General features: G+C 34.3%; 1 protein-coding gene and 1 pseudogene across 4 annotated transcripts; one reads left to right on the forward strand and one right to left on the reverse strand.

The window, feature by feature from the left end:
* Positions 1-1,078: 1,078 nt before the first annotated feature.
* On the forward strand, positions 1,079-5,964 carry LOC131933731 (kanadaptin-like; annotated as a pseudogene).
* An 8,841-nt stretch (positions 5,965-14,805) lies between these two features.
* On the reverse strand, positions 14,806-24,119 carry LOC131934226 (splicing factor C9orf78 homolog). 4 transcript variants are annotated; one of them, XM_059290486.1, is made up of 10 exons: positions 23,656-23,784; positions 18,702-18,816; positions 18,500-18,558; positions 18,341-18,421; positions 16,963-17,034; positions 16,526-16,657; positions 16,282-16,418; positions 15,452-15,553; positions 15,235-15,335; positions 14,806-14,920 (listed from the first exon to the last, which is right to left on the reverse strand). In XM_059290486.1, the coding sequence occupies exons 1-9, from the start codon at positions 23,748-23,750 to the stop codon at positions 15,238-15,240; spliced, it is 891 nt and encodes a 296-aa protein (XP_059146469.1). In that variant the 5' UTR covers positions 23,751-23,784; the 3' UTR covers positions 14,806-14,920; positions 15,235-15,237. The 4 variants fall into 4 exon arrangements, with proteins under 4 accessions (XP_059146469.1, XP_059146472.1, XP_059146468.1 ...); XM_059290489.1 differs by lacking the exons at positions 14,806-14,920; positions 23,656-23,784 and adding an exon at positions 24,090-24,119 and having other exon boundaries at positions 15,206-15,335; XM_059290485.1 differs by lacking the exon at positions 14,806-14,920 and having other exon boundaries at positions 15,206-15,335.
* Positions 24,120-24,911: the final 792 nt, after the last annotated feature.

The following is a 24,911-nucleotide window of genomic DNA, read 5'->3' on the forward strand; positions in this document are numbered from 1 at the left end:
ACTTTCTCGTATATACGTAGTATAGAGAAAGTATTGTAATCGTGCAAAAAAAAAAAAAATCGAGATTTTTACAAATCTCGACGTTTTACACCTCACTGATACGGAAAAACATAATTTTGCAATCTTGTCCGTATGTCTGTGTGTGTGTGTGTCTGTGTGTGTGTCTGTCCGTGTGTAAACACGATAACTTGAGTACCGTTACAGCTAGGTTGATGAAATTTCATATATAAGTATTTTATCAAAATCGTAGATCCGTATCAACTTTTGAGCGATTTCCGATAACAGGAAGTGGTACTTTTCCTACTTTGAATTTTTTAAAAGCCTATAACTTGAGTACTATTTCAGATAGATAAATGAAATTTCACATGTAAGTAAAAGATCTAATTCTCTACCTTCTGTTAAATTTTGAGTAATTTCCGTTGACTGGAAGTAGTAATTTACGCTACTTCCGATTTCTCAAAAAACTAATGTAAATTTTTAAAGTACTAATAATATTGCGCACTATTATACGCGTTTTTATTCGGCGTTTGCTTGGTGCGCAATGTTTTTTTTATGAGATTTTTTTCTATTTTTAAAAGTTTAAGTATTTAAAATGGATTAAAAATCATAACTATATCCCCAGTTACCATCCCCTGTTGTTTTATATAAGAATATTCGAGAAAGTTTAGGGGAGATCACTACCGGTTTATTTAACATAGTGATAGGTATGGGTTAGATCACTGTATTGATCACACACTTTTTTTACTGGTAATTGCAAAAACAATATTCACAGAGTTTACGCTGCATGAAAATAAATCTTGTGATTTACATAGATGTGCCGACCAAAAATATATTTTTAACAAATATCATTGTTTAAAACTTTGAGTTTAAAAATTTTCCAAAAAGGCGCCACTTTGCTGAAAATGGCCATAGGGGGAGCGGCCGCTCCCCCTGCGTACGCTATATATATATATATATATATATATATATATATATATATATATATATATATATATATATATATATATATATTCCATATACCCAAGTAATTTTTTTTCTGGATGTCAGGGGCGGAGCTACAGTGTCGCCAGACCCCGCAATGCGGGTGGGGGGGGGCACAGCCGACCAAAATGATTTTTTTAGTTTAAAAAATTAATTTTCTTGCATTTTTGACTTAATGGTTGTTTTGTAAAAAGATTACCGTAGCTGCGGTTGGATTATCTTTATTCTGTAGACACCAACCCAAGCTCGTGTATATTCTTTTTCTCTTTGTTTCTAAACCACCGTGAAAGCCGAGTCCTCTTTCACCTACAATCAAACTTATCAAAGATAAGCACACGTTCAAACCACTTCCATGACTTATTTCCCTTTTATAAATATTAAAATTAGGGTGCTTATAAGCTCCTTTTAGTAGATTTTTACTAAACAAATTAAAAAGCAATTAATTCTTTTAATTATTATTTTTTAATAAATTATTTACTATAGAATGACATTGTATAAAAAGGAAATGTATTTAAAATTAATAATATAAATTTAAAAAAAACAAACATAAAATAAACATAACACGAGACACCATTACTTATATAAAGCTTTCAGAAATTATATTCTTTTGACCGTATATCGGTTATGAGGTCGTATAGAAAATAAACTAAAACAGACCTTAAAGACACGCATTACCGACCCTGATTCATCTGCTAGATCTAATAACGATTCTGAGATTGTTGCAAATGTTTTGTTGCCTGAGAAAAATAAGAATACAGAAAGTGATGTGAACGATCCTGATTTAGAGACTATCAATTCAGACAATGGACTTTCTAATGAAAATAAAACTTCATGTGAAAATACAGAGCCAGAATCAACAAAACATTTTGCAGTTCCACTTTCGCTTTCTACAAATAAAGCCAAAGTTACATTAAATAACAATGTTAGAAACAAAACGAAATCAGAAAAAATAAACGAAGCACTAGATAAACAAACAACAGAAGCGTCAAAATTAACTATCCCATCTTCTGTTTATCAAGAACCAGACTGGAGTGGTTTGACTGATCAGGAATACAGTTTTGATGTGCTAAAAAATGGTAGTATCATAGACACAGTATGTCTTACCAGTAAACCATTTTACATATTTGGACGTCTTCCACGCTAGCTGTGATATTACACTGGAACATCCATCTCTTTCAAGATATCACGCTGTTGTGCAATTTTCAACAAAAGATAAAGGATGGTTTGTCTATGATCTTGATAGCACACACGGAGCTTGGGTTAATAAACATAAAATATCACCCAAGAAATACCACAGACTCAAAGTTGGTTATATTATTAAGTTTGGAGGAAGCTCAAGGCTTCACATTTTGCAGGGCCCTCCTCAAGATCTTGAAGAAGAGAGTGAGATGACCATTACAGAAATGAAAGCTCAGAAAGAGAAATTTCAAAAGGAAGCTGAATTGCTGAGACAGATTGAAATGCAAGAAGAAATGCAAAGGATAGAGGCTGAAAAAAAATGTTAGAAGACAGAGGCTGTGGATGGGGAATGGATGATGATGCAGAAGAGACGGAAGAAGGAGAAAATGCTTTTGCATCTTTAATAGCAGAAAATGAAAGTTTGTATATTGATGATCCTAAAAAAGCTTTAAAAGGATTTTATGAAAGAAAAGGTTGTGATTTATCTGATTACCAATTCACAGAAATAGCTATGGGTAAACACAAATGCAGATTAGAACTTCCTGTTGATGGCCCAAATGGGGAAGAACTTGTAGCAGAAGCCATTGTTTCAGGCAAAAAGAAAAGATGCTGTTGTTGCTTGTGCTTTAGAAGCTTGCAGAATTTTAGACCGACTGCGTTTGTTGCGGTCATCTACGCATGAAAGCAGAAAGCGTAAACAGAAGAAATGGGAAGACGATGATTTTTATGACAGCGATGAGGACACTTGTCTTGACAGAACTGGGACAATAGAAATAAACCGGGAGTGATCTCCCCTAAACTTTCTCGAATATTCTAATATAACACTACAGGGGATGGCAACTCGGGATATAGACTTCTAGACATGATTTTTAATCCATTTTAAATACTCACATTTCTTAAAATAGAATGTAACTAGCCGTCCCGGCCAGGCCCTGCTCTGGCTTCTGTGAAAAACCTTTCTGTTAAAGACCATTACCTGTGTGTTTAGTAATCATCATAAACCCGGCATTGCACACCCAAACCAAAACCAAAACAACAAAACGCAAACATAACGCTAACACAATTACAAATACAAACGAAAACAAAAACCTAACAACTAACCCAACTACAACCACAAACACCAATACGAACACAAAGAAAAAAACAAACGAAAAAGCAAACGAAAACAAACCAAATCAAAACGCAACCACTAACGCAAACCCAACCTAAACACAAAGAAAACACTAACGCGAACATAAACGCACAGTGCTCAGAGTCTAGCCCGGGGCGGAATCGCCTGTTTCAGCTTAATAAACGACTATAGTACCCCAACTTATTCATAGTCTTTTGCACTCACTTTAATGAACGTAGGCGCGAAACCGAACACGGGAGGCCCGGGACCCCAAATAGCACCCTGTCTGGGCGCCAGAGGACGCACCATGACGTCACCGCCTGATTGAACTTAGTAAACGACTATAGTACATAACTTATTCATAGTCTTTTGAACTCACGCGAACGTATATACCATAGCGTACACCGGAAGGCCCGGGGCGCCAAATAGCACCCTGTCGGGGTGCCGGAGGACGCCCGAATTTGATTCACTTAAAGACTATAGTAACCTTTCTTATCCATAGTCTATCGCACTGTTAAAAACAAAATTATGCAGCATAGCGCTCACACGATAGCCCAGGGTGCCAAATCGAACCGTGCAAGGGCGCCGGCGGACGCGCCTGTTTCAATTTAGTGAACAAAAATGATAATACTCCAAGCTTATCCGTAAATGGAAAGAAATAAACATATAGGATTTGTAGGACCTGGCTTATTAAATGTTATTGATTTAAAAAAAAAAATATTGAACAGTATGTTCAGTGTATAGAATAAATAAAAGGCAGTGTTAAAAATACCTAACGACATTGCACTTAATCAATCCCCGCTAATTATGTAATTATTTTTTTTTTCTTAACACCAAAAACAAAGTAATAAAATGTAAATTCTTTCTTCTTAATTAAGAATTTTTTTTTATTAAAGGGAAGTAACTGTGCAGTCAATACATTTCCGACACAATTTTAGAAATTTTATAAACGTCGATACAATTTTTAAAAAATTTATGTCGTGTTCATAATTAAAAATTATTCTTCTAAGTAAATAGAATGAAAATTGTTTTAAAGACTTTCAATGGTAATTTTTTGATTCGTAAATTTAGACTATGAGCACGATAAAAAATCTAACACTTAAATCCATAGAACTGTCAACGACAAACTTTTTTGCCACACGTTACAGAACTGAGCTTTATATATTAGATCTCGTAGAAAAAAGAAATGCACACCAAGTGAACGCTAAATAAAAAAGCGCATAATAGTGCGCAATATTATTAGTACTTTATAAATTTACATGCGTTTTTTTGAGAAATCGGAAATAGCGTAAATAAGTACTTCCGGTCAACGGAAATTACTCAAAATTTGACAGAAGGTAGAGAATTAGCTCTTTTACTTACATATCAAATTTCATTTATCTATCTGAAATAGTACTCAAGTTATAGGCTTTTGAAAAATTCAAAGTAGAAAAAGTACCACTTCCGGTTATCGGAATTCGCTCAAAAGTTGATACGGATCTACGATTTTGATAAAATACTTATATATGAAATTTCACCAGCCTAGCTGTAACGGTACTCAATTTATCGTGTTTACACACGGACACACAGACACACAGACACACACACACAGACATACGGACAAGATTGCAAAATTATGTTTTTCCGTATCAGTGAGGTGTAAAACGTCGAGATTTGTAAAAATCTCGATTTTTTTTTCACGATTACAATACTTTCTCTATACTACGTATATACGAGAAAGTAAAAAAGAGAGTAATGCGAATGAAGAAAGCTGGTAAAGATGAACCAGAAACAAATGATTCTTTGTTGGAAAAATATAACAAAGTATCAACACAGATACAAGATATTGAAAATAAACTTTAAAAAGCTAAAGCAGATGCTGAAGCATTAGCATCTGAAGAAATGGATGAACTAGATGCTTACATGGTGTCCATAAAATCCGGAGCCATGGACACTAAAACCCGCATGAAGCTCAAAGGTGATTTGCTCAAGCTTAAAGTGGAAGAACAAAAGTTGAGAAAACTAGTGAATATTGCTAAACCAGCATTACTTCCCCCTCTGCAGCCATTTAAACCGTAAATTACTGCTACTACACCTGTAGCTGATGTTTAATCAAGAAAACTTCATTCCCAACAAAAACCGAATTTTAAAAAAGACACCTGTTAGAAAACAAGCCCAAGTTGATCTCAAACCTGACGACTTTCAAGAAGAAGAAGATGATGATGAAGAAGATGTTAGTAAAGAAAGTAGTTCCATACCTAAAGACATTTCTTCAGAATCACCCAACAAAGCAAATGATAATGAAGTCCCTCCAAGTCCTAATAATACTGGTCTAACAGCTATAAAAGATAAATCATCAAAATCAGAGAAAACAAAAAAAAAACATAGTGAAAGGCCCCTCACTCCCTCCACCAAAAACAGAAGAAAAGCCAGTAAAAAAAATCAGACAGCTTTCATCAGACTTCTACAAGATCTTTTTTGAAATCTTTAGACAAAAGTCAAGCAGCAAGTAAGCCAAAACCAAATCCTAACTTTGACAGTGCGGACCCTGACTATGCTATGTGGTTACCTCCATCAGAACAATCTGGAGATGGACGCACAAGCTTAAATGACAAACTGGGATACTAAACAATTTACACACATACTGGATGATAAACATAGATTGTTAAGTTGAATTGTTGTATTGAGATGATGTACAGCTCCTTTACAGGAAGTCAGAGTATTAAAATACATTTAATATTAAAAAAAAAATACGCATGACAATAATGACATGTTGTAATTTGTTTTAATTGAATTTTGTTTTTCAAAACCTGAACAGGCCAGCAATAAGTACCCTATGCTCGCAATTTGTGTTTGTATGTATGCATATATATATATATATATATATATATATATATATATATATATATATATATATATATATATATATATATATATATATGGGGGGGGGCCTAAAACATTTTTTTGCGGGGTGGCCCTTTTTTTCTAGTTCTGCTATAGCTGGATGTATCTAATTTTTTTTTAAGCTACGTACTTTTGGCTGAACTTTGTCCTTTAAATTTTAATGTATAGGAAAATTAGTAACATAGCATAGCGACAAATACTTTTTTAAAACGTTTGAATCCTCTAGAAGATTTTTACCCTATATGGTTAGGCTAAATTTGTAATCAAATTATTATAATTTTAAATATATTATTCCATAGCATAATAATAGCATAATATATACAAAATGTATAGATCAAACTGACTTAAGCCGATAATTAACTGTTTCAAAAAGTTTTGCAACTCGTTTCAAAGTGACAAAAAGCGTCAAAATTCGTCAACAAAATATTTGTGACAATGACGCAAACCCTTGAAAAATATAAACATTGATTTTAACATGGATAAAAATCTGTAAAAAAAAAAGGAAAAGTAAGAACATCGACACAAGGCTAAATTACTTAAGTACAATCAAATGTACAGCTAATGTTCTATTGGTGTCACCACACAATTACACACAGCTCCTATTTTTCGAGATCTAAAATTTCTTGACAAAAAAACACAATACGAATATAGGATACTCCTTTCTAGCCTGATCGGGTTTTGAAAAAAAAATTCAATTAAATCTAATCACAACAACATGTCATGTGTATGAGTGCATTGGTCTGTTTTAAAAATCTCTGTTTTCATTTATGATTAATACTTCTAATCATTAAGTCGGTTAAAATATATGAAGCTTTGTATAAGTAATGGTGTCTCGTGTTATGTTTATTTCTATGTTATTTTTTTTGTATTTATATTATTAACTTTAACTACGTTTCATTTTTATACTATACCATTCTTTAGTACTTATTTTTTTTTAAATTAATTAAGATAAGTAATTGCTTTTTAATTTGATTATTACAAATCTATTAAAAAGAGCTTTTGAGCACTCCTATTTGTCTATTTGAAAAAGGGAAATAATTTATGGAAATGGTTTGAACGTTTGCCTATCTTTCACACTACAGCTGTGTTTATTATTTTTTTATTTTTTTACGCAACAGCATGTCTTAGCTAGTATCTATATAACATCACTACTGTATTAGATCGTATTCTGTTTGTTACTTACAAAACCACTATCAAGTTGTCAGTGACGAAACTAATATATATATATATATATATATATATATATATATATATATATATATATATATATATATATATATATATATATATATATAATCTGTATCTAAACAGAGTAATTTAGTCTACTTCATTGCAATATATAACCATTCTGAGAGAACAAACTAGACACATTTTTTTTTCTTTTTCCCTTCATTTTTAACTGGTCAAAAATATATAAAGACGTAAGCTTAATTCGTGAATGGTTTCTCGCGTTATGTTTATTTTTTTCATTTTTGGCTTTTATAATATCAATTTTGAAAACATTGATTTTTATATCTATACCATTGTTTAGTACGTCTTATTTAAATAACAATTCAGAAATCATTTGCTTTTTACTATACATAGTACAAAACTATGTAAATGAGATTCGTGGGCATCCCTATTTTAAAGAAGGGCAGTAAGTCATGGAAGTTGTGTGAATGTTTGCCTACCTTTCAGACTATAGCCCTTGGAGATTTTAAAATATTTTTCTACGCAACAATCTCTGCTATAGTCGACCTGTTTTTTTTTTTTTTTTTTTTTTTTTTTTTTTTTTTACAAAACCACTTTTAAGATGCATGGAAAACATAATTTTTGAAAAAAAAAATCATTGTTTTTGGTCGGAAATGGGCCCCTAAACGTCCTGGGCCCCCCCCCCCCCCCCCCCGCACTGCGGGGTCTGGCGGTATGGTAGTTCCGCCCCTGCTCAGAACCCCATTTCTCATTTGCATCAAGGCTGCCCCGATACCTCGTGACGAGGCGTCGGTCCTGAGGATAAATTGCTCATTGATATTAGGTAAAATAAGAAATGGTTCTGAGTTGAAGTGTTTCTGGACCAGTCTTAAAGCACGGTTACATTCATCCGACCATTTCAGGCTTACCCTTTGCTAACAAATCTGTCAGTATTGCGTTGGCCTCGCTGAATTCTGGTATAAATTTAGCATAATACCCTATAAATATAAGACACATTAATGATCTTACCTCTTTCTTTGTGGTGGATATTGCTACGTGTAAGATTTTGTTTACCTTGTTTTTTTCCTTGGTGTCAGTAGCCCCCTCCCAACTACGTGCCCTAGGAAATTAATTTTTTCAAACCCTAGCTCTAATTTGGCAGGTCTTACTGTCAGGCCCGCGTCCTTGAATCTATTGAACACCGCCTTTATTGCCATAAGGTGTTCCTCCCATGTCTCGCTGTAGATACAGATGTCATCAAAAAAATGACACCACATTTTCCAAGTCTTTTAATAATACGACTCGCATTAATCTAGCGAATGTGGCGGATGCCGTGCATAGGCCAAAGGGCAGGTAATTAAACTGAAATAAGCCCCAGGGTGTGACGAATGCGGTGAGTTTTTGCAGTCGTTTTGCATTGGGATCTGCTAATACCCTTTTGTGAGGTCGAGTTTAGTAAAATATTTTGCCCTATTTAATTTAGCGAACAGCTCATCTGTATCTGGGATGGGTTCCGCGTCGTAGACTGTGACTGCGTTAAGTCTCTTATAGTCTACACAGAACCTTGTCGACCCATCTTTTTAGCGCAATTTCCATACGAACAATTGCGATTATTAACTCGTCATTTCTGGATGGATGGACGGATGGATGGATGTGTGTCCGCAGCTTTAAGTGGTATCTCCTCCTCAACGAAGCAATATCGAGGACTAGTTCCAAAGCAAATATGTTAAGCAAGTCCCAAGGATGATTTTGGGCCAATAACATTCCCGGAATTCCTTCCTGGATTTCCCGGAAAAGCCAAAAAACCTCGAGCAAATGCAGTTTTTGCTCCATATCTCGGCAACCAGACCACTTAGCGACTTGAAACATTTACCAATCGATTCCCGCCATAATTTAAACCAATATTGCCTAAGAAAGTTTTCAAAAATATCCTTTCGTTCGGTCACAAAAAATGTTTTAATATATTTTAAACTGAGCATCTTGTACGCCTAGTTTTAATTTAAACTGAACATCGTGTAGGTTTTTAGCGCCAAGCGCTGAGGTTCGAAAGGATTTTACCATAGCGAATGAGCGGAAGTTCGAAGGGATTTTTACGTAGGTCTGTGATTTCTAAAAAATTAATTAAGGAAATTGCGCTTAAATTGTCACTAGACTTTTTATTAACTTGTTTCTTAACTAGTCCTACAGGTGCATTGAAGTCGGAGTCGGACCTCTCTATTATTCCCAGTCTCTCCATTTCATCCATCTCTTTCTTCATAAGCTCTCTTCGGGCGTATGGTATGCATTAGGGTTTCGTTCTTATTGCTCTGATGTTGGTCAGTTTTATTTTATGTTCTAGTAAATTTGTTTTTCCAGGTAAGTTGCTAATAACAGCTGTGTACTCTTGGATAATTTTGTTTAGGTCCGTCTGCTGTGTTTTTGTCAGGGTGACTCCTATTTTGATATCACTTAACTTAGTTTCTTCCAGTATGTCGGGTGTTTTTATTGTGTCCAATGGGATACCCGATTCGAAGTCCTCATCTGTTAGTGATACTTGGTTTTCTTCTTCTGCCTCCACCACTCCTGACACTGCCGCTAACATGGGGTGCCCCTTGCTGTCGGCTAGTTTTTGTCTGTGATGGTACAGCATTATCCGATTTACATGGACCACCTTAGTACTGTCCGCTGTTTTAATAACATAGTCCAAGTCTCCGATTTTTTTAAGACTTCGTAAGGTCCCGCCCACCTTAGCTCTAGTTTGTTTAATAGTTGGGGCTTCAATATCAGCACATGATCCCCCACTTTGATATCTTTGGTTGTGGCTGATCTATCGTAGTAGCTCTTTGCTTTATCGTTCCCATCTTCTGATTTGCGGGTTGCATAACTGCATGCCGTTTGCAACTGCTGCTTAAGATCCAGCAGGTAGTCATATGCAGCTCTTGTCTTATATTCCCTCACTTCTCCTGTGAGGATATCCTTTAGGATGCTCATCGGGCCCCTCATTTTTCTGCCAAACATAAGTTCGAATGGCGGGTAACCAGTACTTTCATTTTGTGCCTCTCTGTAGGCGAAAAGTGCTGCTGGGATGAACACGTCCCAATCCTCATCCTTGTCTATAGCTACTTTCTTTAGCATTTCCTTAAATGTTCCATTCCATCGTTCTACCGCCCCGTTGGCCATGGCGTGATATGCAGAAGCGTGAATGATCTTAATCCCCAACATTTTAGACACGGTGCATAAAATTTCCGACGTGAACTGGGTCCCGTTATCTGAGAGTATAACTTCCGGGAATCCCATCCTCGTGAAGATGGAGAGTAGCGCATCTTGAATCTCTGCGGCCGTTACACTTTCAGCGGTACGGCTTCTGGCCACCGTGTGCATATGTCTACGGCTGTGAGTATGAATCTGTTCTTTTTTTTCGGTTGAGTTAGTGGCCCCACAATATCTACGGCGATTTTCTCAAACGGTTGTCCCACTACCTCAGTTCTACCCAGAGGCGCCTTGCCACCAACATTCTTTTTGCTTTTCTGGCAGACATCACAACTTTCGCAGTAACGCTTGATATTCTCCACTGCCCCTGGCCAGCTAAATTGTGACAGTTATGATGTTTTAAAATTTGGTTTTTAACTTTTTTTCAACACCCTAAAAGGTGCCATGTTTGAGAGGTTATATCTGTAAAAGTATATAACTTATTTTAATATGCGATCAAATAGTGGCTGGAAAAGGGCAAGGGTCATATTAAGAAATATTTTTGTCGAAATAATTATTTGTCTCTATAACCACTAGTGTACTTGAAAGTACATTTATTTAGAATGCCTCATTCGGTGTACTTATAGGTTATAAATATTTATTTATACTTAGCTAGTTCTACAATTACCGCGATATGGCAGGGGGCCATCCATTTGACTTTTGTGGACGCGTGTGAACTGGGGGGGGGGGGGGGGGGGGGTGGAAGGAGGGGTTCGGGTCAATGTTGACGTCCACATGTTCAATTGTAAAACAAAATACTTACATTTGAAAATAAATTAAAATAAACCGGGAGTGATCTCCCCTAAACTTTCTCGAATATTCTTTCATAAAAACAGGGGATGGGATCTCGGGATATAGACATGAATTTTAATTTATTTTAAATACTTAAACTTTTTAAAATAGAATAAAATCTCGTAGAAAAAAGAATTGCACACATGTGAACGCCAAATAAAACGTGTTAAATTAGTGTTAGCTGTAACGGTACTCAAGTTATCGTGTTTACAGACACACATACCGACATACGGACAAGATTGCAAAACTATGTTTTTCCAACTCAGGGAGGTGTAAAAATTTGTAAAAATCTCGATTTTTTTTTTTGCACGACTTTTTTTTACAAGACTTTTTCTATACTTCGTATAGGCCGACAAGACAAAAGGCCGACAGCCGACAGGACATAAAGCCGACAGCAAAAAGGCCGACAAACATAAAAATACTTATATCGCAAAATATTTAATACTTCATAGCTCCAACCTAGACAACCATCGAATTAAAGCATACAATGATTTAAAACGTTCAACACCTAAATATTGCGAAATGCCGTCACTACTGTCTTTTAATTTATAGCTCCTTCTATGTAAACTAGGTGAGACAACCATTAAAGAACCAAAATCAAAAGCCGCGGGCATCATCGCCCACACACAACGTGGTGGAACGCCAAGAGACAAAGCTAGTTGCTATCTTTATTATGTGGACAATGGGGATGACTAGAGTGTAAAAAAGGATAAATAGATAGGTGGCTTTACCACTATATTTCGCAAAAAGAATGAAAGAATCCATCTGTACATTACAATTACCTAAATGGGATTATAAGGACCCAAAACACGGTTGAGGAGTGGCACAGGAGGTGTTACGTAATCGTCACAAAATATCACTCTATAGTCTTTTGTTTGCTCAAAAAACTAAAAGAAGAACAAGGAAGAGTGGTAGTTGAGATGGAGGCAATATTGCTTGGTGAGTCATCAAAAAAAAAAACAACAACCAATATTTACAGAAAGAGGGCAGGATAGCAAATGTCATTGCAGAACGTGAAAACAGAAGTAGATTTGAATTTCTACGTGGCATAGCATGCAATTGATCATACTAGGTCCTATTTTTTTATGTAGTACTATAACTTTATCATTATATAACTGAGATTTGATAAAAATTAAACATGTCTGTAATTGTAGTTTGTCGGCCTTTTGTCCGTGTCGACCTTTTGTCCGGGGGGGGGGGGGGGGCAGAGAAAGGAACTTAAAAGGGACAACAAAGCGCCAATGCGCTTCTATCCACCAGTAACGAAGTTGGGATGGTCTCAACCACTTTTTACAGGCATTTATTTAACTCACTTCCTGGTCAGTCTGTCTGTCTAGATAGAAACGGCCGAGCGAAATTGCAGGCACTTCTAACTGACAGATACGGTTCGTAATTAGTACGTGGGTCAAGACATGAAGACAATGCATCATGACATTCAATTTGACTTAATTGGTCGCCTGATTAATTTTTTTTATGAATTAATTAAAAATGTAACCAAATTAGTAGACAGTTCTATCCGACTACTCCACACGCGTCATCACGTTTAATAGGCGTGCAATGTTTTTTAGTCATGTAACTCTATTGTAAATAAAACATGTAAAGTACTGAAAAAAAATTCATTAAAAAAACGTTTTAATAACAAGCTTTTATGTAATAATACACTTAAAAGTAAAAAAAAAAAATTATACACACTATTTAAATAACTATACAGAAAAGCGTGGGTCTCTTCTCAATCATTAGTAAAGGTATCCAATATGTACTAAAGTGACCCACGCTTTTCTTTATAGTTATTTAAATAGTAGTGTATAATTTAATTTATACTTTTGAGTGCATTATTACATAAAAGCTTGTTGTTAAAACGTTTTTTTATGATTTTTTTTTCTAAAGCCTTATTGTAAAAACATTCAAGGGAGAGAATTCAAATTATACACGTTTACTTTCACATATTTTGTAACACAAAAATAAGTAAACGTACATAAAACAGAAATTATTGTTAATATATTCTTTTTGATTATTTGTAGAATACAGGAGAGTACAGAATAGTAGCTCTACCAATACAAAAAACTTACATTTTACATTGTTATATCACAATGGATTGTGGGACCTTTTCTAACGGTATTAAGCAGCAAAAGTCGTCTCAATATCTAGCAGCCTTTCGCGCAATGGACTTAGATTTTTTTTTTCAAAAGAATTTTGCCAACAACAACGTGTGTTTGATCTTAGAGGAATCGGCTTCACAACGGTTTAAAAACAAAGGAAAAAGGATATACAAAAGCGTGGGATGATGTCTATAGAATAAAGATAATCCAACCACAGCTACAGTATCTATATATATAATTCTCTTCTTGGAGACGCTAGAAAACAAGCTGTCAGCGCGCTCCCTACCACCCCACCCCTACATGGTCTGGTGAGCTTTAGTTCACGCTAAATGTTTACAATTGTAGAGCCGGGTTTAGTGACGGCTATTAGGGGCAGATAATTTAGTTTGAAACGATTTTAAACTTAGGTAAATAAGAGGAGGCTGCTTTCACGGGGGGGGGGGGGGGGGTTGTAGGGTTGGGGGAAAGGAGTGTGGGGGTAGTATCGACCTTAACGACCTACTGATAGTGTTTTAAAGCAAATATTTTCAGTGGCAGCATTGGTACTGTCGAATTCACAAATTATGAATTACTGAAAAGTAGAAAATTAAACAACTAAATAGCGGCGTATGATATGTCGCGGGTCGGCTCGTTCTTTTTACAAAACAACCATCAAGTCAAAAATGCAAGAAAATTTTTATAAATTTCAACTCAATTTTTATTATTATGGTCGGCTGTGAGCCCCTAAATACGTGCCCCCCCCCCCCCCCCCCCCCACCCGGACAAGCAGTACCAAACACGTACTAGGGTCATAGTGAGGTCACAAGAGCCACCGTTGCTATAAAGCGGGGCGAGTTAGTCTAGTCATCATAGTCACCTTTTGCAATTACTGTAACATTAATTTGAGGTTGCGGAATTAAATAGAAGCAGATAGAAACTGTAGATCTGCGCAGCTTTAAAAACAGAGAGTAAGTTAAAATACCGGTAGATAAATTAAGTTATAGCTAGACTAACGGTAAAGAAACGAAGCTTGGGAGATTTACTTTTTTAAAGAGTGGCGACGTTTTATATTACTATTTTCCGTTATTTGGGATAAATATTTAACGGAAAATATCTGCAGAAAATTTGAACTAAAAGTGCTTTTCAGAAATCCGCAGAAATTCTGAACTTGCCCTACATTTAATCTTAATCTAGCACCGACTGACCTAACGCAATCGTCCAATTGAAATGAAATGTGTCTATTCGATTGTCTGTTTTAACTGATATCTGCACTGCTAGCCAAGCATAATACTCGATCTAAATAGGAATATGACTATGTGAAATGCGCATGTAGAAAGGTATGTTAAAATATAGCAGTACTATGAGAAAAGTAAATACTAAATATTGTCAACAATGTTCATTTATTAATACAAAATAATATACTTAGCATCCATGTTTTAAACTGTAAACTACGTTTCCAAACAGGGAAGTACACTGCCATGGGAGTTGCAGACTGTTGCTAAAAATTTAATAAGAACGTACAGAACACACAGAAGGAAAAATTTGAAAAAAAAAAACACATAAAAAATGTACATTCTAATATACAAAAAACTCTCTCAAAGTACTCAAAATTATGTAAACTGTATCAAAAATCCTTTTGTCGCCTTTCTGCTATTTAAAATTCTTCAAAAAAAGTTTCAAACCACTAAAAGTAAAGTAGCCTTTCCAACCTTATGGTCCATGGGACCGACAACGATTTTGGTAGCCTACACTCCACAGTGACAAAAAATTTGGAAACCCCTCATTGACTCAACAATTTAGTTTATTAATTACGTTTTAAAATCGCCTCATCTGTTTTTTGAATTTCTCAAAATGAAAGTCATCAGTTGCTTTTTCTTCAGTTGTCTTTTTCTTCTTTCCAGAAATGCTGGGCTCTGAATTAAAATTACAAAATATATTTTTAAAAGCAAGCTTACAATTTATGTTACCAATACAATAAAAATGTACAAATGCTTAAAACTGGTAAATTATTTTTTTTAAAGCTTCCTACCAGAAGAAAGTGTTTCCTTATTAATATCTCCTACTCTAACAGGTTCAGGTTTTGGTTCATCTACTTTTTTTACAAACTTTGGCTTGTTATCATCTATATTGACTGTAATAGAAAAAATCATAAGCATGTTTTACAAAGCTCACCAAGCCAACCTCAATGTTAACAACCACACCCTTTGCACAATGCCTAAAGAGATGACTCAAACTTTCAACTTCCATCTCTGCAAGTTACCACTATGTCAAAACATGTATAAATTATTACAGATTAAGATTTATTATTAAAAAGATTTCAATATATTCACACTAAATAAATTTGGTGTTTTTAATGCATATTGTAGATATACAGATATTAATTTCATATATTAATTTATTCACAAGCATTCAAACCCTGCTTGGTTTTTGTATAGAAAAGATATAAGACAAATGCTCTTTGATAACCAAACAGCACAAAATAATAAAAGGTTAAAGTCAAGCTCCTGTATTGTCAAACACAATTAGCAGTAATTTTTTAAAGGTGTAAATTGGGTATTCATTGGAAAACTTTTGGTTGCACCCAGAGCTTGAAAATTTATAAAAATAAATTTGAGATTTAAACTTATTAAATAACAACATAAGAAACTAAAATTTTACTTTTACTGAATTAATAGCCTGTCCATAACAATCCTGTTTTAAATAAAAACATAAGATGTAACAAAATACTCAGCATTTGATTTACTATAAAGTTTTTTTTTTGCTTACCCCAGGGGAACAATATCTCATTCTGTGATGATTGAGAGGGTTTCTTTTTTTTTTAAATGGCAATAAATATTAACATAACACATACATACTTACATCGATTATGCTGTACAAAATTTACTGCAACATTTGTTGGAACAAAGTCAGAAGGCATGTTATCACGCTGCCTTTTTCTCTCTTCTAGAAGTTTCTGTTTAGCTTCCTCTGTCAGTTCAATGTTTTTTATTTTTGCACTAAAAACAGAGATGTATTTGTTAACAAACATTTATAAGTAATTATGGTCTACGCACTTAAATAAGTAGATTTTAAAATAATTTTTTTATAAAAAAAAAAATCTTACTCTATGCCAAGATCAATCTCTGGGATACCTGAGAGCATCTGATTTGACAACATATCTTCTGACTTTTTTTCTGAAGAATACTTTTTTAGATGCTCTGGTAAATCATACAAGGAATCTGTTTGTGACTTTTGCCTACAAATGTAAAATATTGTATGTTAGTATGAATTGTCTTTTTTTACTATAGTTCAAACCTATTGAACAGTTAATAAATTCTAGTCTTTTAATATCATTAAAAATCTGTTATTGCCTAATACAAACATATGCTGTTTTCAAAACTACCCTCATATTTGACCCACAAATTTATAACATTCATAATAATATTATAGTTTTATAGTAATTTTAATACAACAGTAAACAGCTGTACTCACTGAAATATAAGGTATAATGTAATGCTATCAATAATATTAATAACCGATGGGTAAAAAAGCGTATTTTACTTGTTACTAAGAGATTCTTCTTGTTTATGATGTCCTTTGCGTCTTGCAAGTTCTTCTTCAACGTATTTCAACCTGTTTATATATAGAAATGAGTAAATATGTGTATACATATATATATATATATATATATATATATATATATATATATATATATATATATATATATACACACACTCATTGCTGGCCTGTTCGGGGTTTTTTTTTTTTAAATGTTTTTTTTTTAATTAAAACAAGTTAAAACATTATGTCATGTGTGTAAGTCACCAAAAATTTTTTGAATTAATTAAAATTTGGACCGAATTAGTAGGCATGTTTATCCAACCACACCACACGCGTCATCACGTTCAATAGCTGCGCCATCACGTTCAATGGCTGCGTCATCACGTTCAGTAGCTAGGCGCGCAATGGTTTTTAGTCATGTAACTCTATTGTAAATAAAACATGTAAAATACTGAAAAAAAATTTAATAAAAAACGTTTTAATAACTAACCAATGGTTTTACTAACCCTGCTCTTGATTTACGCTACGACAGAGCTATTTTTAGATAACATAAGGAAATTGCGCTAAAATTGTCACTAGACTTTTTAATTACCTTGTTATACAATGTCGTACTTTAGCAAGTAGGCTACTTTATTAAAAAATAATAATTAAGATAAGTAATTGCTTTTTAATTTGTTTAGTACAAATCTATTAAAAGGAGCTTATGAGCACCCCTATTCGACTATTTAAAAAGGGAAATAAGTCATGAAAGTGGTTTGAACGTTTTTTTATCTTTGATTAGTTTGATTGTAGGAGAAAGAGGACTCGGCTTTCACAATGGTTTAAAAACAAAGGGAAAAAGAATATACACGAGCATGGGATGGTGTCTATAAAATAAAGATCATCCAACCGCAGCTACGGAAAACTTTTTTTACAAAACAACCATCAAGTCAAAAATGCGAGAAAATTTTTAAAACATTTAACTATAACATTTTTTTATTATGGTCAGCTGTGGGCCCCTAAATGGCGTGCCCCCCCCCCCCCCCGCGCATTGCAGGTCTGGCGGCACTGTAGTTCCGCCCCTGTATATGTGATATACCTTTTTCTTTAATTGTTTTCCTTGAAAGAACACAGATAACTATGAAACAGTAAGACCTTGTTATATATAATAGAGTAAGCCTTAATAAAGGTAAAAGAAACAGAAAAATAGATCAGTGCTCAAAATTAATGTTCATTAATTTACTAAAGTTAAAGTTTTTAATTTTGATGTAATTATTATTAGTAATTATTCTAATCATTTTTCTAGTTTAGATTTTCAGTTCAAAAGAGATACTGCCAATTATTAGAAGCTTAAAGTATATTAATTGAATGTTATGGAATGACAAAACTCAAAACTTACATTTCAGCATCTTCATCTCGTCTATTTGTTTCTGCTGCAAATGCTGTTCCAATAGCTTCAACTTCTTCCCCCTTAAGAGATCTGATTAGGTGAAATAAATGTATTAAAAATATTTGTAATTAGGGTCCACCTCATAAAAATTCTAGAGCAAATGCTTACTTTTTTTTCAAAGCTTTCATATCAACAATTCCTCCAGTTTTCATTTTGAATGGGTCAGCCTGTAAAATAAAGATAAAATATGGTAAAGGAATGAGACACTTTGCCCTGAATTACTGAATTAGTATAAATTAAACGAAAATGTAAAATATAGTTATACACTAAGTACATATTTTTAACAATGTCAAATAAACAAAAAACCTACATCCGAAACTTCTTCGGTTTTTGGTATTTTTTTCCCTAATGCTAAACTTGCTGCACTGACTCCATGTTGATATGATCGCATCTTTTGTAGACTACGCAATGCTTCCATTTTCTCCCTAAAAGATGTAGTTTAATACTCATTAGCTCTGATTAGGATCAACAGTGGTGTGAGTTTTGATAAAGTTTGAAGCATTAATGTTATTGGAATGATTTAAATATAAACAGAAAGATCTAGATACTTAATAAATAAATTCTAATCTTAAGCATATAATATTTTAAAATGTTTAGTATGGAGGTGAAGTAATTATATAACAATGTAAACTGTTACAGTGGTAATTATTCTGATCAAGAAGCAAATCACAACCTGCGTTTTATAAACATATAACAACAGTAATAGTATTTACTTTCAAAATTTATAAGAAATTATTATATAATAATTTACAATGCTAAATTATGTTTTTCTTCTACCACAGCGTTTACATTAATGACACATGTCTTGAACACACAGCCCGCCAAAATTTATTATTTTCTGCAAACATTTTCTCCACATAACATGTATACTTTAGTGTTCACACTTAACAGAACATGTTTTAGAATATTTTAGAAAACAAACATGACCTTTGGCAATCGGATGAATAGTGTAGTAATGCTTAAAAGACAAACCCACAAACACTTTCATTTTTATAAATATAGATATAGATCTATAGATAACAAAGGTGTATAGTTATAGAATGGTGGGTGGTCTTACATTATTAGATTTTTTTTCTTGGTTCAGTTATTCTTTTTTACTTTCATATTCCTATTACCTAAATTCTCTGGTACCAATCTGTGCAAAGTTTTATAACTTTAACTTGAATAAATACTAAATAAAAATTCATACAAAAAACTACAGGGTGTAGAATGATTATTTAAAATTAGGGCAATTCAAATTTTCACAATATGTCTATCTATAATATGTACTAGGATTCATGTTAAATTATTGTGTCATATTTTCATTAAAAAATTATTTAGTTTAAGTTTAGTTTAGCCTTGAGGTTCATATCACAATTTTCCCAATTTTTTTTTTCTCTTAGCAAAAATCTAAGCGACAGGTCTTTTTTTTCTTTTTTGCAGATATGCCAGTAGTCATGTCACAAACGAAAAGAAAATTTTAACAAAAGTAACTCTTTCATGAATAATGGGAAAAAAATAAAATAATGATTATAGGGGATCCTAAAATAAGTGTCAAAACAAAGAAGACATCTGATGGGTTTGAAACCACACCTTCCAGTACAACAGCCACTCACATGTCCACTAGACAAACATTTAAATGAATAAAAAACAACCATGACTGTGAATAGCCCTAATACAGCTATCTATTCCCAGTCGACTGGGAATAGAATAGACACTTCAATTTCCAAATGTAAAATGTTACATTTGTCGACAAAGACTAGAGGGATAGGGGGCCCTAAATTCCCAGGGCCCTTATGCCTTGCTTATGCAGTTAAGCAGAAGTGACGTCGCTGATTTTACTGCCTCACCATTTCGCATTTTATTATAACTATTATTTAACTAGGAGTGCCATTACCCATACCATATAAAGTAGATTATAATTATAAAGCCAACAACTATGCCAACAAGTTGCGCAACATTGCCGCACAGCATTGAACATTGATCATATTGCGATGGCACACTAAATTACTAAAAATAGTTAATAATACTTTAATATTAATAGTACTAGTAGTCTAGTAAAATAAATAATAAATTTCAGTCGGTTAATAAATGGAAGCGAGCGAGTTGATGACAATCCTTCCATAATGTTGACATGGAAGAAAAACGTGCTTTTTTAGATTTAGCAAACAAAGCGACCGTAAAAATAATAAAAAATAAAAACTTAAGCCTAAAATTAATTCAGAAATTTTATATTTTTAGAATCAATGCTATAAAAGTTGCGAATCCAGAGAACTTAAGTTATAACCGGATGTTTCAAATATTGATTGGCTGTACAGGAACTCCTTGATCGATAACTATTTGTTTACAAAACTTTGTAGATAAAGTTTCTAGGGGCCTAAATAACAATTCAAATTTAAACCGCATGACCTAGTTTTCTTTTTTTTTTCGCTTACAATGTGTACAATAAAATTTATGGCAGCCTATCGAAAAGCAGGATGCCATTGTTTATGTTGCCATTACATGTGAAAACCAAATTGTTTTTGCATTTTTTTTTTATTTAGTTACCAAAAATATTAAAAACATCAAATATATCCAATCTTTAGTAAAGTCCGAAAAAACCAGACAGACAGGATTTTATATTTATAACCATATTATTAATTGTAACTACGCAGTACATGATTTTTTAATTAATTAATGGGCCTCTCGAATACCTTCCCGCTCGCATCCATTGCGCTAAATAAAATAGAGTTTTACCCTATAGCCATATATAGATCAGGGTTCGGCAACCTTTTGAGACGGAAGAGCCAAAAGTTACAACCTTTTGAGACGGAAGAGCCAAAAGTTACAATCTGCAAAATTTCCCTATTTTTAAAGAGCCACTAACATTTCATGTGCAATTCGGTAAAGCATGTAACTGTTTCATATAATTTGTAATCGTAATCACTATAGTACAAACTGTAAGAATACTACTACTTCATCGTAATGACGTTGTTGACCTTGTCAAAATTTCCCCACCACTACGCAGTTTGCTCATAAGTAAATTTAAATAGAGGTGCCACATCAGTTGTATTTGTTTCTGTATTGTAATTTTTTTAAATTAATCACATGATTCAAACTGTATATATAAAATAATTATGTGTGAAGTTTTATGTATAACATTTTCTAATTCAATTATTCGTAAGCAAATACATTGTACAGTTGCCTTAAACTTAACACCCCTCTTGCCAAGTGGTACTATCGTAGAGGTTTTTTTAAACATTGCAATGCATCGTAATGGTTATTTTTAGAATGGCAAACTGATGCAGCTGTTAATACATGTTGTAAACGTAGACACTACTAGACTAGTACAATAATGCTTAATTGCTGCATGAAAAGAAATCTTGTGATTTACATGGATGTGCGACCAAAAATATTTTTTTAACAAATATCATTGTTTAAAACTTTGAGTTTGAAAAGTTTCCAAAAAGGCGCCACTTTGCGTACGCTACTGGGCTGGGCCTAATGCCTAGCTGCTGTCAGCCAGTGTTTCTTCTATGCATCTATTCAGCACCACCACCCCCCCCCCCCCCCCCCCCCGGAACCGGAGAAAAAAGTCTGGAAGAAACACTGCTGACAGCTGTCCATGTACACTCTACTCCATCTCTTCTCGTTTTATAGTTGGTTTTTTTTTTTTTTAAATATATAATATTTAAAATTTTTAGTTTTGAAAATAATAAATTTATATATTATATTATTTTATAGGCCTAATAATACATAATTATAATATTATATTATGGAACTGGAGAGCCGCATTGACATCAATGATCAAAAGAAGGTTGCCGACCCCTGATATAGATCAATTGGTAATCTATCATTTTAGCGTTATCAATTCGGCCGTCGCTAGTTATGTAGGGATAAAGTAACTAATAAATATGGCTTAAATATGAATATATTTTTGCATATTCTCCTTAAATTCTAAAGATAATTGAATATTAAACCACATTTAAGGGTCAAATCAATAAAAATGTCATGAAATTAAGGTTTAACAATGATGTTCCAGATACTAAATTTGCTATTAAAAACAGCGGCCATCTTAAGAAAATATTTTGAGTCATTTCCCTTTAGTTTCTATTTGTATAGAAATGTATTGATGTTTGCAATTAAATACGATTGTCTTGTGTTTAAATACAAAGCATGTGTTTTTTTTAAAAATCTGCCCTTTAAACAATTTAATTGACTGACAATAAAAAGAATTTAAGATAAGAAGACGGCCCTCTGTCCTACTTATATTAAACAAGACAGCTATGTATATATTATTAAACAACAAAGTCAACACAATATACATACGAATAGACATTTTTATCAAGGGAAACTACTCTAAATTTTATTTGGAAAGATGGCGGCTGTTTTTATCTACTAATATTTATCTCAAACACGTTGTTTAAAGTTAGTTTCATGATATTTTAAATTTTTTTGGTCACTGACTGATTGTTATTTTAAATCAATAATCTATTATATTTCGTAAAAATCTAACTTAAATAATAAAATATAGGCCTACCTACTTATTAAACAAATAATATATTCATCAGTGGTAAACCTCCATTTTAGCGTATTTAGCCGTATTTTATTCCCCGCTTCATGTTCACCTCCAGTTGAGCGTATTTTATTATAAACAACCAAAAACACAAAGAAAACATTGATTTAACATTGGGCTTATTTTTTTATGAAGTTTTGATTTATTTTGATAATTTACTTTCGTCAAAACTTGAGAAAAATCCAAATTTGGAATATTGAATGCTATAAATATTAAATATTAAATAAACTTATATTTATATGAACTCACGATGACCCCAAAACTGAGGCCAACACCATTTCAAATAGCTATTGCCCAAGCTAGATCTATGACGTATGCTAATAATTAAAGTCAATGTGAACTCACGTTGAACTCTTAACCATGTAGGGATTTTTCTCCCGCTGACGCTCACACGCTATTTAATTGGAACTGTCCTAATGCTTTTTTATGTTTTTTTTTTTTTACCTTTTCTTATTAAAACTCACATTCATATAAAAAAAATCTACCTCTAATCCTAGTGTTTTGCTAACGTTTTTGTGTGTTTTGGTTGTGTTTATAATAAAATACGCTCAACCGTAGGTGAACGTGAAGCGGCGAAGAAAATACGCTAAAATGGAGTTTTACCTTCATCAGTGACAGTGACAGAGTTTAGTTACCTCTCCCGCACATTATTACTGCAGCCGAATTGATTACGCTAAAACGATAGATCACCAATCAATTGACATCTAGATTCTAGCTCTAGTTTAACTACCTGGTATCTTCGTCGTCTTCAGAAGCACTGCTACTACTTGAAGAAACGGTTGCATTTCTTAAGTTTCGTTTTCGTTTTGTTGGTGCGGAAGACATCTTTTAGCACTCTTTACTCCTTAAGGATATTTTTGTCAAGTGCTATTTTTATACTGGCAGGACTGTACTAAGATCTGGATCCAAAATCATAGTCATAGTACAGTGGTTCTCAACTTAGTTTCGATCAAAATTCAGGGGGGTTCGGTGAGCCAGTCTCAGAGGTTCGGCGGAGATCGAGACACAGCCCCGATTCATATAATCTAAGATCGACCAAGGATAGATCTAGAATCTAGATATAGTTCAAATAGCCAGAGCAAGATAATTCGAATCGGTATCGACTATATATAGTGATAATGATATTTCTTACTTTCGCAGCCCATGACGTCACGACACACATACCTGCGTCACGAATCTTGTCAACGCAACGTATGCAAGCGCGCGTTAATTGTGTATCTATACTAAACGACACGAGAAAAATGGCCCGTTGAGGAAGGATACACCGGGCGCTAGGCTGATAGTGCTGTCTCTTTTCTCTAAACTAAAACCACCCCCCCCACACCCCCCACCCACCCCACACCCCTACACACACCACCCCCCACCCACACACACACCACCCCCACCCCCCCCACCACCCACACCCCAAAAAACATGTATACCGTCCCATTCAACGAAATATAATTATATACTTTTTCCAGTGTCCGCCCCCTCCCCGAAAATTCTACCCCCCGCCCCCGAAAATTTCAAGTACCCCACCCCTCTCCGGGGAGGAAAAAGTCTAAACTAAAACCACCCCACCCCCCACACACACCACCCCCCACCCCCCCTACCCCCCCACCCCCCCCCCCTACCCCCCCCCACCCCCCCCCCCCCCCCCCAAAAAAAAACACATGTCTACCGTCCCATTCAACGAAATATAATTATATACTTTTTCCAGTGTCCGCCCCCTCCCTGAAAATTCTACCCCCGCCACCGAAAATTTCAAGTACCCCCACCCCTCTCCGGGGAGGGAAAAGTCTAAATTAAAACCACCCCACCCCCCCCCCCCACACACCCCCCCCCCACCCCCCTAAAAAAACATGTCTACCGTCCCATTCAACGAAATATAATTATATACTTTTTCCAGTGTCCGCCCCCTCCCCGAAAATTCTACCCCCGCCCCCGAAAATTTCAAGTACCCTCACCCCTCTCCGTGGAGGAAAAAGTCTGAAAGAAACACTGGTG

This window comes from Physella acuta, unplaced genomic scaffold (assembly GCF_028476545.2).
Source record: "Physella acuta isolate Inbredline_101_S28 unplaced genomic scaffold, ASM2847654v3 ptg000108l, whole genome shotgun sequence".
NCBI classification, from domain to species: Eukaryota; Metazoa; Mollusca; class Gastropoda; family Physidae; genus Physella; species Physella acuta.

Coding starts and splice junctions, on each gene's coding strand:
- LOC131934226 (XM_059290486.1), bottom strand. CDS start 23,750: ATGTCTTCCGCACCAACAAAACGAAAACGAAACTTAAGAAATGCAACC. Junction 18,559..18,701: donor AAACCGAAGAAGTTTCGGAT/GTAGGTTTTTTG, acceptor TTTATTTTACAG/GCTGACCCATTCAAAATGAA. Junction 16,658..16,962: donor GAAGAATCTCTTAGTAACAA/GTAAAATACGCT, acceptor TTACATTTGTAG/GCAAAAGTCACAAACAGATT.